General features: G+C 42.7%; 2 protein-coding genes across 2 annotated transcripts; one reads left to right on the top strand and one right to left on the bottom strand.

Annotated features, from left to right (window-relative positions):
• Window positions 1-1,900: 1,900 nt before the first annotated feature.
• On the top strand, window positions 1,901-13,582 carry usp8 (ubiquitin specific peptidase 8). The gene is made up of 19 exons (XM_068730465.1): window positions 1,901-1,977; window positions 2,670-2,845; window positions 3,010-3,154; window positions 3,273-3,358; window positions 3,468-3,609; window positions 3,887-3,929; window positions 4,095-4,266; window positions 4,511-4,673; window positions 4,791-4,932; window positions 5,466-5,752; window positions 5,867-6,364; window positions 6,912-6,986; window positions 7,139-7,437; window positions 7,637-7,855; window positions 7,935-8,145; window positions 9,165-9,401; window positions 9,717-9,859; window positions 10,033-10,165; window positions 11,992-13,582. The coding sequence occupies exons 2-19, from the start codon at window positions 2,742-2,744 to the stop codon at window positions 12,148-12,150; spliced, it is 3,258 nt and encodes a 1,085-aa protein (XP_068586566.1). The 5' UTR covers window positions 1,901-1,977; window positions 2,670-2,741; the 3' UTR covers window positions 12,151-13,582.
• LOC137887731 (ubiquitin carboxyl-terminal hydrolase 50-like) lies at window positions 12,444-16,109 on the bottom strand. Its single transcript, XM_068730916.1, has 6 exons — window positions 15,766-16,109; window positions 15,449-15,676; window positions 15,204-15,346; window positions 14,491-14,626; window positions 13,787-13,971; window positions 12,444-12,588 (listed from the first exon to the last, which is right to left on the bottom strand). The coding sequence occupies exons 1-6, from the start codon at window positions 15,937-15,939 to the stop codon at window positions 12,444-12,446; spliced, it is 1,011 nt and encodes a 336-aa protein (XP_068587017.1). The 5' UTR covers window positions 15,940-16,109.
• Between the last annotated feature and the right edge of the window lie 4,122 nt (window positions 16,110-20,231).

The raw sequence follows: 20,231 nt of genomic DNA, 5'->3' as shown, positions 1-20,231 counted from the left end.
CAAACAGAAAGGTAAAATAGGGACATTACAAACAAATGAACAATGAATGAACACACACAAAAAGATGAGATGAGATGATGACGAGTCGCGCTCGTTAAACTCTGTCGCACCTGGACTGTTCACACACTGTGCTGTTGACTGTGCATTGTGGTCACATGTGGTAGCTCTCATGTGGTTCTATATGTGTAAGATCCAGCTGGAATAAGATCTGGATCCGTTGTCACTATCAAAATCTGTAAATGCCTTTTGTTTAATATCTAATGTTATCTGTTCTGTCACTCTTTTATTTACCATTGGACAGTTTCACAGACACTTTCAACATGGAAGTTTGTTTTTTTATTCATGCAAGTCCTCTGAATGACAGCTGACCCACAACTTCTTTGAATCTAACTGCTGCACAGACTTTTGATCCCACTGAAGGCAGGTAGCAGGCAATGACTAGAGTAATGGAAAGTGTGTGTGTGTGTGTGTGTGTGTGTGGTGCAATACACAAAAATAAGTGTTATGTGATCTAGAGCAGAGCACACTATGACTATTGTGCTCTTTGTGTGCCTTTACGTCTGGGCTTCTGACCCTGATGAAAGCAGGCTTAACCATAATTGCTCAATTGGCATGACATCAAAGTTAAAGTGCATCCTGATAGATCATATTCTTTTGTTTTTATTCAAATGAAAAGAAAAAAACCCTTGGGCTTGATATTTCGAACCAAAAGTCAGAAACAATTCATATAGATAGGATTTAGTTTGACATGAGTGGGAGCAGAAAAGACACGCTGGCTAATAATGACACTGTTTGTGAATGAAGGATAAAAAAAAACTAAGCGTAGGTTTAGAAATGTTGCTTCACAGTGACAGCAATTTTGCTAAGTTATGACACACCTTAAGTTTTATACTTTTTATTTTGACCAGCAGTATAAATCTGTGAGTGGATATTGACAGAGCGACACTTGCTCTTCCCTCATTACTGAGTGGCCTGTGAGAAGGCCTTTGGACGGGTTGGTAAGACAGATAAGACTGGTTGTAAATGTACTGGTCAGCTGCCCAGTGAAGGTGAATGAGTGTGTGAGTGTTATTTGCGTAATGAAAAAGACACCATGACATTCAATGGATTGTGAAACATTTCTGACCTTGATTTATTTCGTCACTTCAGCGATAATCACAATGTGTTGCACAAAGTAACAAGTTACACCATTTAAATGTCACTTAGGCTTTATACCACATGGTTCCACAGACAGGACTAGAACTGTCCTTTTTAGTATCATTTATACTGTATGTGCTTGTATCATTGCTTTGCCAGGCGTGATCACAAAAGGCTGACCTAATTACACAGAACTCAGGCCTGACTTGTCATCTTTAGCCATGCAGCAGTGCGGCTGGTATTGCTCAATGGCACTTGAGATTGGTAAAGTATATGTAGGAGGAGAATGGGTGTAGAAGAAGGGAAAGAAACAAAGTTAGATAATCACTGAGCAGGGAACTGATTCACAGGAAGATATAGAAAAGAATACAAAAAAAAATACATATTAGGCTACTGTGTGTACAATTCAGTTTGACACTGTAGAGTTTAAGGGTAGAGTACAGGGCAATGATTAACAATAGGACAGAGCACATTTAACACGACACATTGCAGGGACACATCTGACCGGTTTTGTGAACAATGTAAAGAATCTGAAACCTTCATGTGACAATAGAGGCACAGGGGGCATGTTCCCTGACAAAAACCAGGGCTATTATACACAAATGAAAAGGATCTTGGAGATTTGAGAGTTTGAAGTACTGAGAAGTTGGGACAGGACAAGAGAAAGTGGTCAATGAAGCGGAAAATTTGCTCCAGGAGGTGGCAGTACGGCAACATTAAAGACACCAGCTGCCGCAAAACGTCAGAGAAGAAGAAGAGGAGGAGGAGGAGGAGGAGGAGGAAATCAGGAATCAGCTGTCAAAAAAAGTAGCTAAAGTGTAAGCAACGGATCCGAAAGAGGTAATTTTAAAATTAACAGTATCTTATTAACAGACAGTCACGACGTATGTGTTGGCGTTATTACTAGAGGATGTGTCTTTACTGCTGAAGGTGTTCATAGCTGTGCAGTAACACTAGCTAGTTAAATAGACCAAGCTGCGTGAGCTTTGAGCATAGCTCGCTAACTAACGTAGCTAGCTCTGAAGGTAACAAAGCTAAGTTAACATTTAATTAGCGAGCTAACTTGTGTTTGTATTAAATCAATGATTTGTGTATGATCTAGGTTGAAAAACACCACTGTTGTTTCCCGTTAGCTGTCCAACAGGCATCCGGTCAAGGCTAACGTTAGCCAGAAAACTACTAGCTACTTGTTGTTGTCAATGTTGACATATCCTGCGCCAGCTAAGTAACTTACCACCACAAGCTAAATAATAATGGCTAATGCGCTAACAGTGAGAACAATAGCCTGGGGTAGCTTAGGTTAGATGTAACGTTAAATATCATCGACATGTCATGTTTTCAGCCAGTCCACTTGTGGCCATTTTTACATACTTCATAACTTTAACTCAATTTGTTTAACTTAACTGTAATCTCGCTGAGATACTATTGGAAGCCAACAGCAACTAATCTCTGAGCAAACGCTATTCAAAAATAGATTCGGACAGGACTAGCAAGTTGAATGTTTTGTTTATTTAGGTCCACGTTTATTCCAGGTATGTTGGGATCGTGTGTGCAGCACTGACTGGTTTCCTTCCTGTGAGCTCTGACTGAACACGACCGCGAAGATGCCTGCAGTCTCCACCGGGGTGAAAGAGCTGTACCTGTCCACATCTCTGGGTGAACTCAATAAAAAGGCTGAAATTAAGCCGGACAAGACGAGCACCAGAAGGTAACGTTAAGCTTTTTGTATGCTGGTGTTAACCCAGTATGGCATACAGTAAGAAAACACACTCATAACACAGAGGAACTGTCTTTAAGTGAGGGCAGCGAGATCAAATCAAGGATATTGCAATGATAGTAGTGAACTAATGTTTGTTATTTGCTGTGTTGCAGCTATGTTCAGAGTGCCTGCAAAATCTTCAAGGTGGCAGAGGAGTGTCGTCTGGACAGAGATGAGGAGAAGGCGTATGTGCTGTACATGAAGTATCTAACAGTATATGACATAATCAAGAAAAGACCAGACTTCATACAGCAACCGGTATAGTTAATCATTGTAAAACTGCGTCTTTTTTCTGTCTTTTTGACAGCGTCTTGCTGTGAAAATGTATCAAGAATTTGGTATTTCTATGTAAATCTTCTCTATTCCATTGTCCAAGGAGTATTACATGACCATGCTTGGGCCAAACAGCTTTAAGAAAGCCATTGAAGAAGCCGAGAAGCTCTCTGAAAGCCTTAAACTCAGGTTAGAGACTTGTCTTAGATTGTACACATGCTATTAATGCGTAAGCTGCACGGCAGCATATGGGAGTTTTTTTTTCTATTTTACTTAGCTAATCTTCACATTTTAACAGGTATGAGGAAGTTGAGGTTCGAAAAAAACTCGAGGAGAAGGAGAGACAAGAGGAGAAGAAAAGGAGGGAGGAAATAACAGAGAAAGATGGCGGTCGAAGCTCCCCAAAAGTGTCATCAGCAAACAAGAAGGACAGCAAAAAGGTAGAGATGTGCTGTTATGGCATCTACATATTCAAACATATTCACATGAGGCAGACACTTGATTCTAATGGAAATTATACACTCACTGAATTTACACAGTTTTACACCTACAGTTCACATCATACCAGTAATAACAGCAACACTAATTTCACTAACAAATATATAAATGTCCTCGTTTGTAAGTAATAGTATGTTTATAATGGAGTCATTTCATGTCAGAAGAAATCGGCCAAATCAACATTAAAATATGAACAAGATGATTTTGTCTGTACGTCAGGTAAAAGGAGAACAGAATGAACTCAAGAATACAACCTCAAAAGGTAAGCAGAACAACACTAAAGATAATCCTTTCTGAGGGGAAAATCATTCTAGGAACTGAGAAATTTGCTGACATTATGTTTAGTCTTAAACCCATGAAGTTTTGTGACAATGTTAGTCCGTTATTACTTTTTATTTTGTGTTGATTGAATGACTTTATCTGGTAGCTGTGGTGCCAGCCGGTGGGATTTCAGCCGAGAGGCTTTTCCACATGATGAAGGACCAGACGATAACCGTAATTGTCATGGATGCCCGCAGCCACAGGGACTTTGAGGAGTCTCGCATTCAGGTCCCAGGCCAGACCTGCGTCAGTGTGCCTGAGGAGGCCATTAGTCCAGGGTGAGAAAGCGGTTAAGAGACCAGGCTTCATACCTGATTGTTTGATCTGACACTGAATGTGTCATTTGTAATCTGGTTCTGGAGGCATAATATGAAGGGATCTATTATGTTATTTCTGTTTGTTAACTTATTTTATTCCCTCTGTTTTTTTGTCATTAACCGTCAAACAATGATAAATTAAAAAAAAAAAAAAGTAAAATTTCTTAAATCTGACCTCCTGAACTGGTATGTCGTCACTTTTTAGAATCACTGTGAATCAGATTGAGGCGAAGCTGCCGGAGGTGTCAAAAGAGCATTGGAGAAGGCGGGGCTTTGTGGATTATATAGTCCTACTGGACTGGTTCAGTTCTGTCACTGACCTGACACTTGGCACCACCTTGCAGAGCCTCAAAGATGCCCTCTTCAAGGTAACTGAGTGTGTGAGTGTGTGTGTGCGCACATGCTTTATGTGTGACTCCTAAAGTGTGAATAACAACAGCAGAACTTTCCTGTGAAGTATAATAATATGTTTGCACACCGCCCAGTGGGACAGCATCACCATCCTGCGTAGTGAGCCGCTGGTGCTGGAGGGAGGTTACGAGAACTGGCTGTTGTTTTACCCAATGTACACAACCAACGCTAAAGTACGCGCCCCTAGACAGAATGTCATCAGCGCCACCCCTCAGTGTGAGTATTACCAGCACAGCTTTGGCTCCTTGTGTTGATCAGGCCACGTAGTTTGATTTATTGTTTGTGTTGATGCAGCTGCTTTTTTAAAAAAAAAGAAAATAAATTATAGCAGCAAATTGATAAGATTAATAAAATAAAATGGGCTTAATTTTGATTCAGATTTTTTTTAATCAAAATTGTTATTGAGACCACAAAATTCATTTCTGAGCGTTGCATTCCTCATTATGCTTGTGTTTTCTGGATTTGATCCTTGACGAATGGGGACAACAAATTGACAATCGGTCCAGTATTGAGCAAGAAAACAGGCTGTGATGTGGAAGAAAAATGTTTTATGTATCTGTCGGGTTTTTTTCCACAATCTTGTCAGACACTTGTAATAACCTCAGCCTGTCAGTGACAAATGCAAGCACTTTTAGTGGACATGCATCGGCGGTGAGGAGATTACATTATACAATGAGATAAGGATGCTTTTTTTGTTTTTAAAACATTATTTTGCATCTTTTTATTTACTTTCTTGATGTTTTGAACAGTGAACTTTAGCTACCCATCCCTCGAGGAGCCAAAGCCTCCGACCCCACCTCCACCAGAGCCTGAGGTTACACCCAAGCTTCAGGAACCCTCTGCTCCTGTGCTGGTGAACGGGGTTCCACCAGCAGAACCCCTCACATCTGAAACTTCCATGGTTACCGACAGGCTGCCAGATGCTGTCGATTCCATTGTCGCAGGCTCCACAAATTCTGGGCAAGACCTTAGTCAGAAGGGCCCTGCGGCAGGCGCGTCCAGTCAGTCGCCTGCAACAACCAAGGCCTTCCCCCAGGTATTGTAACGGCCCTGATAACTGATAAACTTTGGGAGAGTGCAAAACATGGAGGACTGTAGTGTGCTAAACATCACTCATGGTTTGTTTTATTCTCTTATCCTCCTGTCCTAGTTTGACCGTACCAAGAAACCCTCTGTCCGGGTTTCGAACGATCCCAAGCCCAGCCAGAACGGGTCGGCAAAGGACTCCTTGCAGAACGGCCCACTTGTCCCTGACCGCTCAGTCAAACCACCGCTCACCTCCAACACTTCTCTGTCTAAAGAAGAACAAAGCCAGATACACTCTGAGGCGGTGGCAGGGATGGAGAAGGCGAAGCAAGAGCAGGAGAAACGCAACCAGGAGCGTCGTGGAGAGGAAGAGAGACGGGAGAAGGACCAGAAGGAAAGGCTAGAAAGGGAGCAAAGTGAAAAGAGGAAGAAGGAAGATGAGGAGAATGGACCTCAGGAGAAAAAGAAACTGGAAAGGCAGAAGGCAGAAGAAGAGGAAGATAAAGAGAACCGGGTGTGGGACGGGAAAGAGAGGAGGGGTAAGGAGCAGAACTCTGACACTCCCTCCAAGAGTATGTCTCTGGACTCTCCTGCTCCCAACCATATTGTTAGTGAAATTAAGGTGAGTCCTTTTTTCTATCAGTGTTTTTTTTTTTAAGATTTGTTTTATTTGCATTTTTTGCCTCTTTGTGACAGTATAGAGAAAGGGACTGGACATTATATAGTTACCCAGAATGACATGACAGAATTACCAAATACAGTTACGTTTCACTTTCAGTTCCATCTGTATGGTTTCTCTCTCAGGCTCAGCCACTAGCTGTCCAGCTCTTTCCACTCAGACTGACCGCCAACGTTTGTATAACGTGACCAAAATATGACACATCATAAATGATTTGATAGATAGATAAAAAACAACAAATACTGTAGACACAAGTTAGTGTTGTAGATATTCTCAAATTTGTTTTGTTTAAAAAGATTCACAAAAATAAGAATGTTTGGTCTATTGTTTCAAGCTGAACAACGCTGACGTGTCCGTGACATTAGGCTTCAGAAATGCCTTTTATTTCTCTTGTCCTCACCATGAAAGTCCCTCATAATTATTTTTGTAGAGAACCTTTAGGTGAAGATGGTGTGTGTGTGTTTATGTTGTGTTTATGTTTATCCCACAGAGGGAGCCCCTGACCCGAGCAAGGAGTGAGGAGATGGGTAGGAGTGTACCAGGCCTTCCAGTCGGGTGGATGAAGGTATGAAATATGTTGAGTCTTTTGGAATAGTCGCAGATGAAAGTTAAATAAAAAGTGTATATTTGAATTGAGAAATAGTGATTTCCTTATGCCTTCTCCCTAATGTTCTATCTCTTTTTGTCTCTTTTCTCACCCCTCCATTTATTGGCTAGTTCCTTGACACGGTGACGGGGACCTACCGATACTACCATTCCCCAACCAACCGCGTCCACCTGTACCCTCCTGAGGTCACTGTTCCCCAGACTCCACCCTCCACACCACCAACAGTCAAACAGAAACAACCGCGAGCAGCTGAGCCGGACACCAGCAGTGAACAAGAGCGAGAACAGTCTAAACTGAAACGCTCCTACTCCTCCCCTGATATCAGCCAGGACTTGAGAGAGGAGGCCCAGAAGAAGGCTGCCGCCCCGGTCACGGCTGCTGTCATTCCCACCATCAACAGGGAGACAAAGTAAGACACACAGATGTTTTAATTCAATTCCAGGAAGTCCAGGAACTGTGATAAATGGACAATGTCCTGGATCTAGTGTCTGTTGTCGTAATCTAACTGCAGTGTATCTCGTTAGACTGATTACACAAAGTATTTCCTTTAGTCTTATCTCTGCAGAAACTAGTCTGCTTTCCTCTCATTGTGCTCCTCTGCCTTTCAGACCTCCTAGTAAAGTCTACTCTAAAGTGGAGATTGTGCGGCCATCAGCTGCCAAAATTCGCAACCTGAATCCTTCATTTGGAGGTCTGGGTCCATCGCTGACAGGCCTTCGTAACATGGGCAACACGTGCTACATGAACTCCATCTTGCAGTGTCTGTGTAACACTACGGGCATGGCTGAGTACTTCAACAACAATTACTACCTGGAGGACATCAACAGGTCAGGGCCCAGATAGGTGGATTTACTAACCATAGAGATTCATGCAAAGGCAGTAATTTAACATCTCGACCTCTGACAGGTACAACATACTGGGCCATAAAGGGGAGGTGGCGGAGGAGTTTGGTGTGATCATGAAGGCCCTGTGGGCTGGTCTGTACAAGTGCATCAGTCCGCGGGACTTCAAGATCACCATAGGCAAGATCAATGACCAATTTGCGGGCTATGACCAGCAAGACTCCCAGGAGCTGCTGCTGTTCCTCATGGATGGGCTCCACGAGGACCTCAACAAGGTAGCGCACACACTTGTTTCATGCAGCATCAGTGTGGCATAAATAAAGTCTTAAAAAGCTCTTGAGAAACACTCGCATCTAAACGTGCTCGCCCTGAATTAAATATCGAGTGAATAAATAATAAGTAATTTATTCATTTTAACCATGGCTTTCTATGGCTTGTCTTTTACAACCCCTGTATGTTGTTGCACATATGCCTGTTAACGATTAAATCGTAGTATTTTTGTCATTTTCCTTCTGTTTTTTTCACCTGGTTTCATTTTGATGGCAAATTAGAGAGTAAGTAAATAGCTGTGTGTCCTTGGTCCTCCTGCAGCAGTGTGTGTGGCGTGTCTGCATCTGTCTGGTCTGATGCTCTGTCAGAACCTCTGTGCATGTAGACCCAAGACATGCCTCATTGCCTGTATCGACTGATTTTACTGGCTTCATGTGCATTTGAATGGGGAAAGGACTAGATGAATTGTTAAAGACATTTTATACTCCCTTAAACATCAAGACCTGATCTTTTTTTTTTTTTTTTTCTTTCTTTTTTTTTTTTAAGTTGAAGTAATACATTCACCACAATTTAATATCAAGCTATTCGCTCTTTCAAAGGATGAAGTGCCATTTAGGTGGTGAAGGCTGATAATGTGCATTTCTCATGCAACACACTCCATTTCATCACATCCCTTTTGTGTGATGTTCAGACCCGTCTGCCATCAGGCTCAGTCCACTGTGTCTCTCCAGACTAAATGACAAGTCAGTCAGTCAGTCTAATTAATGAGATATTAATTAGAAAGGGTTTACCTGCCTCTCATATCTTCCTACATGTCATAATTTAAGTGATTTGGCTGAAATGCATGCTGATGAAGCTGAAAGAGATTAGATAGGTGTTACAAAGTTTACCATTTTAGATATTCTGTTTTCTCATTATTGTAATCATTACCAGTATATTATGTATCTGCCGTGAGTCATGAAGGTAGGTTTTGCTAACACCTAAAGCAGCAGCTGTACCAACATTGTTCCCTCTCTGGTGTCAGGCGGACAACAGGAAGCGGTACAAGGAGGAGGAAAACGACCATCTGGACGATCAGACGGCAGCCGACTTGGCCTGGAGCAAACACAAGCTGCTCAATGAGTCCATCATTGTAGCACTGTTCCAGGGGCAGTTCAAGTCCACTGTGCAGTGTCTGACCTGCCACCGCAAGTCCCGGACATTTGAGACCTTTATGTACCTGTCGCTGCCTCTGGCCTCCACCAGCAAGTGCTCCCTGCAGGTCGGTCAGACATTAAACATGTGCATCAGAGCGTGTGTCGGGAGATTTCTCTTTTTTTAACAGTTTATAAGCTTTAAGCTTGTCAGAGCTCATCCTTTTATTGAGGCACTACTCAAAGTAAAACCACGTTCTTTTCATCTTCACACAACATTTTCACCTGTTAAGGCTGTGCTATTGAGTATTCTTCTTGACAACCACATAAGCCATTTTCTGACTACATCTTCAAGGCTTAGAATGTTCCCTCAGTGTCTATGTATTAAAAAAAAAAAAGTTACTTTGTTGTACTTGACTGATTTGTTCTCTGTTTCTTGACAGGATTGTCTGAGGCTGTTCTCCAAGGAAGAGAAGCTGACCGACAACAACAAGGTGTTCTGCAGACACTGCAAGGCCCACAGAGATTCCACCAAGAAGCTGGAGATCTGGAAGGTCCCCCCCATCGTCCTGGTGCACTTAAAACGGTCTGTAGTCATGTTTGCATTCAAAGTGATGTAGACAAAGACAAATTCTCTGTCCCTGCCTTAGTACAACTAAATACACACTTTCACTGTTTGGGAAATCAGATTAGCATTTTTCTTACTGTTCCCACATTGACACTCTTTTTCTTTTTCTAATGGGCATAATATGTCTGCAGGTTCTCCTACGAGGGTAGATGGAAGCAGAAGCTGCAGACTTACGTCGACTTCTCTCTAGAGACTCTGGACCTGACCCAGTACGTCATTGGACCAAAACAGACACTGAAGAGATACTGCCTTTATGGAGTTTCTGTAAGTAAAAGTGAAATTGGTTATGTTGTGAAGTGTATTTCTAAAAAGAAATGTATTCATAATTATGTATGTATGTGGTGTTGTTTTTTTATATGGACATACAAATGGTAAAACAAAATGAATATGTTACAGAAGAGGTTAAGGGATGCACACTAGAGAGCAATGTAGTATTGTTATATTATATTCTTATGTAGTTATATCTTGTTCATCTCCCATAAAGCGGTCAGTCCGTCGGTTGGTAGAGTCCATGAATAGTTGGAATAAAAGCCAATAACACATTTGTGTACCAATGTTTTGGCCCCATGATGGCAAGACAAATTGACATTAAGGTTTGGTAATCCTGAGAGAAAAGCAAAAAAAAAATCTAACTTGTAGGTAGACGGCTTTGGTCGCCTATCCCATCATTACATTCGGGTTGAACGGAATGATTGAGTGGGCTTATTAGGTCCTGTGACAGCCACAGTTGCACTCAAAATGATTCAATTCCCATTGCAAATTAGGTTTATTGGCAAAATGTACAAACTTTCAGATGTTTTCAATAAACAACTCAAACAAGGACAATTTAAATAGCTCAACACAACTAATGTCACAAGTGGTTTCTCCAAAATTCAACACAAAATGCCACTTTTAATGACTACTGCAGTCTCAAAATAATTCAACCCCTTCATGACCAGCATCTTTAGTACTTAGTAGAGCGCCCTCTTGCTGTTATGACCTGATGCAAACAGGATGCAACTAATCAAGGGCCTCATTCGTTGCATCAGGTGTGCTTGAGATAGAACACATCAAATACCTGGACCGGCAGTGATGTTTGTTTGCATATTAGAAATAAGTCGGGAGAATTGTCCAAAAAGTTAAGAGAAGAGATCATTGCATTGCACAAACGAGGAAAAGGATACAAAAAGATACAAAAGGAAAATGATACAAAAAGATAGCAAAGGCACTGAATGTTCCTAGATATACCTTTTGGAAGCATAGTTCGCAAGTTTATAGTTAAAGGAACACTGGCTACACGACCTGGACGTGGCAGAAAGAGGAAGCTATCGACGGCTGCCACCAGATTTCTGAGCAGGCAGGTGGCCAAAAACCCTCGGGTGACTGCAAAAGACCTGCAGCAGGCACTGAGGTTTCACTCTCCACAGCAAGGCGCATTCTACTTCAATCAAGTATCAGGAAGTCCGAGGAGAAAACGTCATGCCGTCTGTGAGGAAGCTGAAGCTCGGGCGTCGTTGGACCTTCCGACAAGACAATGATCCTAAGCATACCTCAAAGTTCACCAAGGCTTGGTTTCAGAAAAAGTCCTGGAAACCCAAGAATATTAGAGAGCTGGAGGCCGTTAGTCATGAGGAATGGGCTCAGATTCCCCAGGAACGCTGTCAGAACCTGGAGTCTGGCTGTGCATCAGGTTTGCATCAGGTCATAACAGCAAGAGGGCGCTCTACTAAGTACTAAAGATGCTGGTCATGAAGGGGTTGAATCATTTTGAGACTGCAGCAGTCTTTAAAAGTGGCATTTTGTGTTGAATTTTGGAGAATCCACTTGTAACATTAGTTGTGTTGAGCTATTAAAATTGTCCTTGTTTAAGTTGTTTAATGAAAACAGCTGGAAGTTTGTACATTTTGCCAGTAAACCTAATTTGCAATGAGGGTCGAATCATTTTGAGCGCAACTGTAAATAGAATTTCATCAAATAGAACAAAAAAATTATTTTGAGGAACATCACCAACCTTAACTTTTAAGCTCATATTCAAAACTGCAGCGAGAAACAATCGAATCCTAATGATGTGATTAACGATCCAGATTAACCCTCTTCTTTTCCTCTACCAGAACCACTACGGGGGTTTAGATGGTGGCCACTACACAGCCTACTGTAAGAACGCGCCCAAACAGCGCTGGTACAAGTTTGATGACCACGAGGTGACCGACATCTCCACCTCCACCGTCAAGTCCTCCGCAGCCTACATCCTGTTTTACTCCGCCCTGTGATGGAGCCGTCGGACACGAAGAGAGAATACGACACCAGAGCAGCGAAGCTCGAGCCTAGAGGTTGATTTTTTTTGTCTTTTTTCTTTTTAAAATCACAGCTCTGAGGACCTGGTGCACGTAGTTTCAGGTTCACTAGTCGTGTATGAGCACGCAAGGACGCACTCGAGCGAGTGGCGATGAGATCCCGTCTGTGGCAGACCGGAGGAATGTGCAGACACACAATGCTTCAGCTACTAGAGGACCTTATACCTGTTAAAACATGCCGTCTGTTCGTATTACTGATCATCTAGTGACTAAACGGACGCTCCTTTTACTCTGACTTCTCGGTGGTTGTGTTGTAGGGCTGACAGCTGGTTCAGATGCTCCTCGCTCTCATTTCTGTTGCGCTCGGCGTGGATGGCCGTATCGCAGAACTCGATCAGCTTCCTTGTACCGTGTCTACACCCGGGGTCAACCGCTAGATGGCTTGTACATACTTACCGATGCTGATGTTGCACATTCAAAAATGTAAATACTGGAGGGCAAGGTGTTAATCTGTTAAGTGACCAAATTAGAATTTGTTTTTGTTTTTCTTGGAACGTAGCAGCCATCATAGTATCACCATATTCATAACGACAAACTGTGTTTTAGGGGTTTAACTCTTTAGCCTTCTGATGTTCAACATGATCTTAACGGGGATGGAGGAGACTGTGAGCGTTGACTTTTGCATTCTTCCTTTAAGAGAGGAGGGACTTGAGATTGTCGCTTGTTCATATTAGCCACATTGTTGCACTTACACATTATGCAATCAATTTAAGTTGTTTATGTAGAACACTTTGTTTAACAGCGGACGGTAACACTCGACTCAGAACGCTTTAAAACTATACTGATGCGGAGAGCAGTGAGGAAGAACCTACCGGCTTCTATAAAGGTTGTTGTGAAATGTGTTCTCTGTTAAACATACGTAACTCTTTACATTATTATATTCAAAAACTATTTAGAGGACAAATTACTGCGATAACTTGGCATCCTTCTGGGCTTACAGCAGTGCTGCTGGTTCTGAAAGTTCCCAGGAGGCTGTGATTTAGATTGATCTGATTGATTTTGTTTCTGTGTTCTGTACTGACCCGGGAGAATATGAAGACTTACGAAATTGACCGTACTCACTTACACAAGCGTCAACATTTGCTGCCTGACTGACCGACCGACTGACGAGAGCAAGCACAAAGTATACTGATGTATCTTCTGAGTGGACCAGAGATCTGAGGCGACAGGATTCTGACTTCCTGAGTAAAGTTTTATTGCCAAGCATGAGATCATTAAGTTTTCTTTTTACTTGTACATGTTGATTTTATTTCTTAATGCTCTAAAAACAAATTTCTTTCAGATATAACAATTATATTAACCTCATACAACTCATGACTATTTATTAAAACTGCTTCAAATTACTGTTTGCGTTTGTGTCCGAGTGACTTTTTTTTTTTTTTTTTTTTTTAGGATGAATCGGCTAAAAGCTGAATGAAACCCTCCTGTTAATGTTGTAGTCCCTTCATTCCTGAGGCTATTAGACAATACCGTGTATGTTCATTACAGAAAAACAGTTCAAAGTTGAAACTCCGTCCCCTCATGGATTTGGCCTGCTGGTTGGAGAGCTCACAGTCCGTGGATCTTTGGCTTTTGAAAGGGCTTGCGGCTGTAGAGCAGCACATAGGCATTTGGAGATTGAACGAGGCTGTCCCGTACCTCTCTGACTGCTGAGTCGTCAAAACTGTGCCAGGATCTAGTCAAGGCGTTGTGACACAGAGCTGTGTAGTGACCCATGTTCAGGTGACCTGTGTGGTTCTGGAAAAGGGAAGACTTACATGAAAACTATATGAAAGACAAAAAGTGTGGACAAAGTCAAAAACTCCCATTTGTCCATAATGCATCATTTCACGCTAATATTGTTATACTCCGGTTTCAATATTCTTATTTGTGCTTCACACAGCTGCCGTTTTTGTTTCATCAAATAAATCCAATCAAGACCGTCCTCCCAAAGGTGTAGTTTTAAAGCACATCACTCATCAAGACACAAAGATATGACTTGGCTGCAGAAAATCATCACCATCTTGAAAAGTATGAACGATGTAGTGCATGAACTCCAAAAAATCACAGAACCAACACAGTCCTGTTCTAAACAATTTAAACCTTGACGGCAAAAATAATAAATTGGTTACAGATTTTGTCCATATTATGTAAAATTGCTTCTGTGCAAGTTATATTTGGGCTGAGATTAATACATCTGGCCAGTGTAAAAAGATAAAACATTTAACTACAGCTTTGATATTTAAAGAATCAGTTGTTGTAATACAGTGTACTGACCACAATAGCATACAGGCGGTATGAAGAGTATAAGGTGTTCTGCACTGAGCTGGATAGAAACGGGGAGAGATCGAGTCTCGAGGAGAAAACGACGTTCGTCCTCAGCTTCACCTGGTTCTTCCCCTTACAACCAAACCTGCCGAGGAGATAAACAGCTGATAATACCCACAGCATTATCTCTGAATACAGGCCCCATAACTTTAGGAATGTTCACTCGCAGTTAAATGATCCAGAATTCAAATGTTCTCTAGTTAGTGTCTCGAGTCTATCTCTCAGCTTATATTCATTTAAGCAGCAGTTCAGGGGGGCAGAAACCATCCTGCTAGTTTATCACTGAAAACAAGACAACCCAAAGAATGTGTTCAGGAAGACAAGATTCATGAACTGTTCTGTTTTTAATAAGGCTGAACAAAGGGCTCTGGTTACATGACTCGACTGCAGGTCATGCACTGAATGACTGAAAGTGTCGTCAAAGCTCAAGAATGAAGTTAGGATCTGAACTTCTAAACCAACATGGACTAAAAGTCCTTAAATGGCAACTAGGCAAAGAACATCTGCTTATGAAGATCATGCAAACCTTTAAGGTGAGATTATTGAATCAGTGATGACTTTTAATTCTCATGCATTTCACAATAACTCAAGATTCATGAATGTAACTTGTGACCTTACTGCTAAGTGTTACCTTTAACAGATTATGTTTTGTGTTCACCCACCGTTTCAGGTGCAACATGAGGATTTCGGGAGGTTCGTCCAAACAAGTGAGGACTGCAGTTTCTCTCCTCTCCCCACACACCAAACACTGCATCTGCTCTCCCTCGGTCAGGATAGTCTGCTCGAAGAACAGTGACAGGCAATCCTGCACAACAAAAGAGGCAGCATTGAGTGAGAAAGCACAGAACAAGACCACCAATATCTTCAAAAAACGTGACATTCGGTGCAAAGTGGCACCTGCAGGTACCTGAATGGAGCACTTAATGATGTCTGTTGGAATCGGTAGTGACAGTACAGTGAAGGTCTGTGTGCTGTGTGTCTGGAGGTTGCAGTGCATGCAGAGGGTCATGTAGCCGAGCTGGCCCTCGAACAAACGTGACACCACGGTGGTGGACTCCATCGCTGCGGTGGCACAGTTTCTGTTCCGGTCTCGCCTCGACTGTCGTAGTGAGGAGCGCATCGGGCGCTTTGCAACCTTGTAAAGAAACAGACACAGATCTACTCATTCTGTAGGCGTGGCGATTCACCACAGAGAGGTACGCGTCGCGTACGTGCCGGCCGCACCTTTTTGAGGTCGTCGTGGAGTGCGTTGACGAGAGAGAGCAGCAATTCCTGGGCGTCTTGTTGGGAGTAGTTGTTGAACTGGGGGAGTATGGAGCACATCACAGACCTCGCCTCCACAGGGGCACAGCTGGAGCTGCTTCCCAGCCACATCTCCTCCAGGAGGCGGACAAACATCTCGGCCACGCGGCACTTAGACCTGCTTGGACAGAGGTTAAACCGCTGGGAAAACACGACGGTTAACAAGTGAGTCGGAGAGAGAGGTGACGACTAGGGGAGGGGGGGGGTGTCTTACCTTCCCAGCTCTTTGCGAGTGTCCTGATTAAGGAGGTGCTCCACGAGGGGCACAGTGGAACACAAACACTGTAACACAGCGTTTAAGTAGCAGGAGTTGCCTGAGTTGTCCAAACCGCACACTCCTGCTCTGGTCCACCCGTGCAGCCGCACTGCAGAGCTGCAGCCTTGTTTCTCACTCTCCACCACCTGACCACGACTAATGGTATCTGTCCTGCAAGACCAGTGAACAGAAATAAGAACCTTATCCTTAACGTTGCACATGATTTGATGTAGTCTCATTAGTTGTACATTTAATACATTTGCATTTTGGACTGAAGAAATTTGAAGGTGTCACCTTGAGATCCGGGAGATATTTTCTGAAAATGTTATTGACTCTTAATATAATCAGTTAACAACCAGCATATTATTTGATATTGATAGTAATTATCTGTCACCGCCCTCATATTAAAATGATCAACCCAGTTTACACTCATAGACTAATAGCACAAACATTACATCTTGCACAACTGTGTCTTAGTTAAATGACCCACTATCCTGAGAAATTGTAATTCCACATGTCGTCTGTTTGTTGTCGATGCCATATTGAGTCATTCTGAAATGTGTTCAGCTTGAAGTTGCACTGAAATCAATTGAATTGAATACAGAAGAACCGAGACTTCCACAGCTAGCCTCTATCCTAATATATTTTTAAGCTTCAAATGCTTTCAAAAATAGAAGTTATCACTCGCTTGCCTTTTTTTCTTTGTTGTTTCAAACATGTCATACTGCGAAGGCTATTATTAGCTCAAATAGAAACACTATAACAAAAGAGTAACACTGACCTTTTCTTAGAAGGATTTGTGAAACCTGTCTCTTGGCATGAGCTGCTGTTTAGTCGTGGCAGAACAGGCACAGTCACGCTGCTGTCCACGGCCAGCTTGGAGGCCAGAGTTCTGGTGAACTCCGTCAGGTGGACCTGCCTGCCTGAGCCCTGCCTCTGCAGAGTGTGGAGCATAAATGTGTTGATGCAGATGACGTGTAGCGTCACCCAGAGGCCTGGGAGAAACACATCTGAACCCTTTAGGTCTGATGAAGGAAACAGAGCAGGTCCAGTCCAGCCCTGCAGGTGGGCCAATAGTGGAGACGGTGAGTCCTCGGATTGGAGCTGATCGGGCACGAGTGGTGGAGATGAAGATGATCTTTTAACAGTCGGGCCAAAATGAATATCCACCCCTAAGCCGGAGAAAATGTCTGAGAGCCCCGAAGCAGAGCTGTCCAGCTGAACCAGGTGTCTGTGGCTGCAGAAAGGTCTCAGCAGGTGTCCCACCACCTGCTCCACTACGGTTGTCCTGCTCTGCCTCTGGAGTCGCTCTGGACAATACAGATACATGTTACAGATGAACCCGGAGGTCGTGTCACAGAGGAGGGCAAGGTGGAGAGAGCAAGGACCCTGCTGGTAGGAAAGTCTGTATTTCTTCACAGCCAGCTTGTGACCAGGCGTGTATAAGGCCTGGTAGCGCCTGGTTAAGCGGCTACAGAACGCAGAGAGGGTTTCCAACTTGTCTCCATCCTCCAGTCTGGTCAGAGACAGGAGGTTGTTCTGGAAGCTGTTTCTCTTCAGGACGCCCTGCCATCCATCCAGTCTCAGGGTCAACTCGGAGCCAAAGCTGCAGTTCTCCTCTACAGACAGACCGCTCTGTAGGACTATGGAGAACCATGTTAACGCCTCGGCATACTCCTCCTCGGAGAGATCTGCACTCTGCTCTCTGCTCTGGTTGTACGGCGGACGTCTCGCCCCTGGCTTCACTCCAGCGGCTCTCCTGATCAGCTCCCGGATGGCTCCTCTGTCCAGCACTTCAAGCAGGAGCTCTCTGGCTGTATGGTACACCTGGTAAGTGGGTCCGGTCTGAATCCTTGTGAGCGGCTTCACTTTTTTGGACCTGAATATATTTGGTAAACAAAAGCTGTTCCTCTGGGAGTCTCCATGCAGCTCATCCACTAGGTGGCACTCCTCTGACGTCCAGGTGCACTCCCTCACTGACAAAGCCTTGGCCTTCATCTTAGCCTCTCTGCTTGGTCACAATAGAGACCTCTGATCTGAAGCCGCTATGACACGTCAAAAAGACGAGCCACAAAAAAGCAGTAATCGCAGTGTGCCTGAAGTCCTCCCTGTAGCCCTTTTAGTTTGATGACAAAATGAGCAGATATCCAGGACACAGAACGGCAGTGTTTCTCCTGTCCTATAGGGTGTCTGAGGAACAAGCTGTACATGTAAATCTGTGTGCGTTGATGAGTGACACTCAGGAGAATCTGCTAAATCCCCAGAGATCCACTGTAGCCGGACAACTGTGTCTTGGCAACCTGTAAACACAACAATTGAAGCCCAGTGCACCTTTCGTGACATGTTGTCTTGTCCTTAGCAAACCATTAAGCTAATAGGAACCCTGTATGTTATCAGTTTGCATCATAATGTAACTGTCAGTCATTATTTGGCGTCCTAAACTTTCATACACTCCTTCAGATGGGACTCTAGAATATATTTTTAGATGTACATTTTTAAGCTTACGTAAGAAATTCAACTCATGTCCAGCAGCTTTTAATGACAGAATACAGCAACATCCAATAGCATTCTTTATCTCTTTCTTTTATTGTTTTTATTTTGTCCCATCACACTCCATGCAGCAGCTGTCATAATCAGCCAATAGGAGCTGCTAGTGCATCTGCAGGGACATGAGCCCCTCACTGAGTACTGGTATCAGGGATTGTACCTGTGTCTCTGGGGGATCCAGGATCCACACTGAATAACCGATATAGAATTACAAAAAAAATCATTTTAAAAGTCAAACAATATAGACATCAATCTATAAGAGTATAAAGTGAGCATAATAAGTGGCAGCGTCGTCTTTGTATTGAAAAATAAGTTAATGTTATATTGTTGGTCTAAATCGCTGCTGTTGCTGCTACTATTTTACCAATCGGTGTTGCAGGTTGGACCAGAGGTGCAGATGTTTATTTGTGGCTTTGAATTTCCTGGTTTTAGGGGCATTACAGTCAATGGCAGTGGTGTTCTTGTTTTACAGAACTCTTTCCATCGGGGCAGGATCAGTTCATCTAAGTCTGGACAATTTCAGCCAACTTCTTCGGATAACTATTCTGTGTTTTGACAAAACACAATTTTTCTTCTAGATTTGCTCTTAAAATTCTCCATGTCTGTTGTAAACCTTTACTTTGGCTTCAGCACAATTGTAATATTCCAAGCTGTTTGTCTGTGAAATGCAAGACACAAAAACAAGAGGCATTTCTCACCATTGGTTTGCTTATTTAGTATCAAAATGAGTTCAAGTCCACAAAGTGTCCAGGTTCATTTCAAAACAACCTCGCTCATCTATTTTTACCCGTAAGAGAAGTAACATTTTTAGATGATGATATGACACTAACACTGTGCATTTCTGACTTGCACAAGTATGACTAAACAAGTAGATAAACAAGCAATAACAGTTTCTACAGTAGCTGTCTTTGGAACAGTGAACGTACTGTATATGCTGCAGCACTGGGGCGTCGTGACAATACCCTGCCTTCTGTCATTGGGGGTGGAAGACTCACACAATTACCTCGAGGGTTCTCTAAGCTCTTGTGCATAAATCAAATCCACTCTCAAGCTCAAAATATGTTAATCCGTTAATATCAAAGGCCATCTGCTTTCCTTCAGTACGCCCTTTGAGCTTTCTGCGCCTCCTAATTTAAGACCCAGTCATTTACACACAGAAAACATATCCACTGTTACTGGATGTGCTTTTATGTGGAGTGGCCAGTTCATGTCACCCACACAATGGATAAGTAAATACACAAGTGATGATTTTATTTCATGTAGGAGTCTCAAGTAATACATATGTAGGCGATATTTTGCAGTGAAACACCACTCAAATGATCTTCTGAAAACACAATTCTAGCACCTGGCCTCTTTCTTTCTTTCTTTCTTTCTTTCTTTCTTTCTTTCTTTCTTTCCTTCCTTCTTAGCTTAAATAATTTTTTTCTAAGATGAAGTACTTTATTTTAAGATGCACATTCTTCAAAATCTTTCTATTATGTATTTTATTTTTATATCCAGCCCTTATTTTACTTGAAATGAGGGAAGAACATATATGTATTATTAGAGTATGTATTATTTATAATTCATCCAGTTTAATTTGAAT

Source organism: Cebidichthys violaceus, unplaced genomic scaffold, assembly GCF_023349555.1.
Source record: "Cebidichthys violaceus isolate CVI_PGR_0920_01 unplaced genomic scaffold, fCebVio1.0.p SCAF_5, whole genome shotgun sequence".
Classification (NCBI taxonomy): Eukaryota; Metazoa; Chordata; class Actinopteri; order Perciformes; family Stichaeidae; genus Cebidichthys; species Cebidichthys violaceus.
The sequence above is the reverse complement of the archived record's forward strand: the minus strand, read 5'-3'. Positions and strand labels throughout refer to the sequence as shown.

Excerpts from the sequence above, each read along its gene's own strand:
- LOC137887731 (XM_068730916.1), bottom strand. The coding sequence starts at position 15,939 with ATGTTTGTCCGCCTCCTGGAGGAGATGTGGCTGGGAAGCAGCTCCAGC. Across the intron at positions 15,677-15,765 it reads TCCACGACGACCTCAAAAAG|GTTGCAAAGCGCCCGATGCG; the intron begins GTGCGGCCGGCA and ends TTTCTTTACAAG. Across the intron at positions 14,627-15,203 it reads CTCATGTTGCACCTGAAACG|GTTTGGTTGTAAGGGGAAGA; the intron begins GTGGGTGAACAC and ends TCTCCTCGGCAG.
- usp8 (XM_068730465.1), top strand. The coding sequence starts at position 2,742 with ATGCCTGCAGTCTCCACCGGGGTGAAAGAGCTGTACCTGTCCACATCT. Across the intron at positions 4,674-4,790 it reads TCAAAGATGCCCTCTTCAAG|TGGGACAGCATCACCATCCT; the intron begins GTAACTGAGTGT and ends CACACCGCCCAG. Across the intron at positions 7,856-7,934 it reads TACCTGGAGGACATCAACAG|GTACAACATACTGGGCCATA; the intron begins GTCAGGGCCCAG and ends GACCTCTGACAG.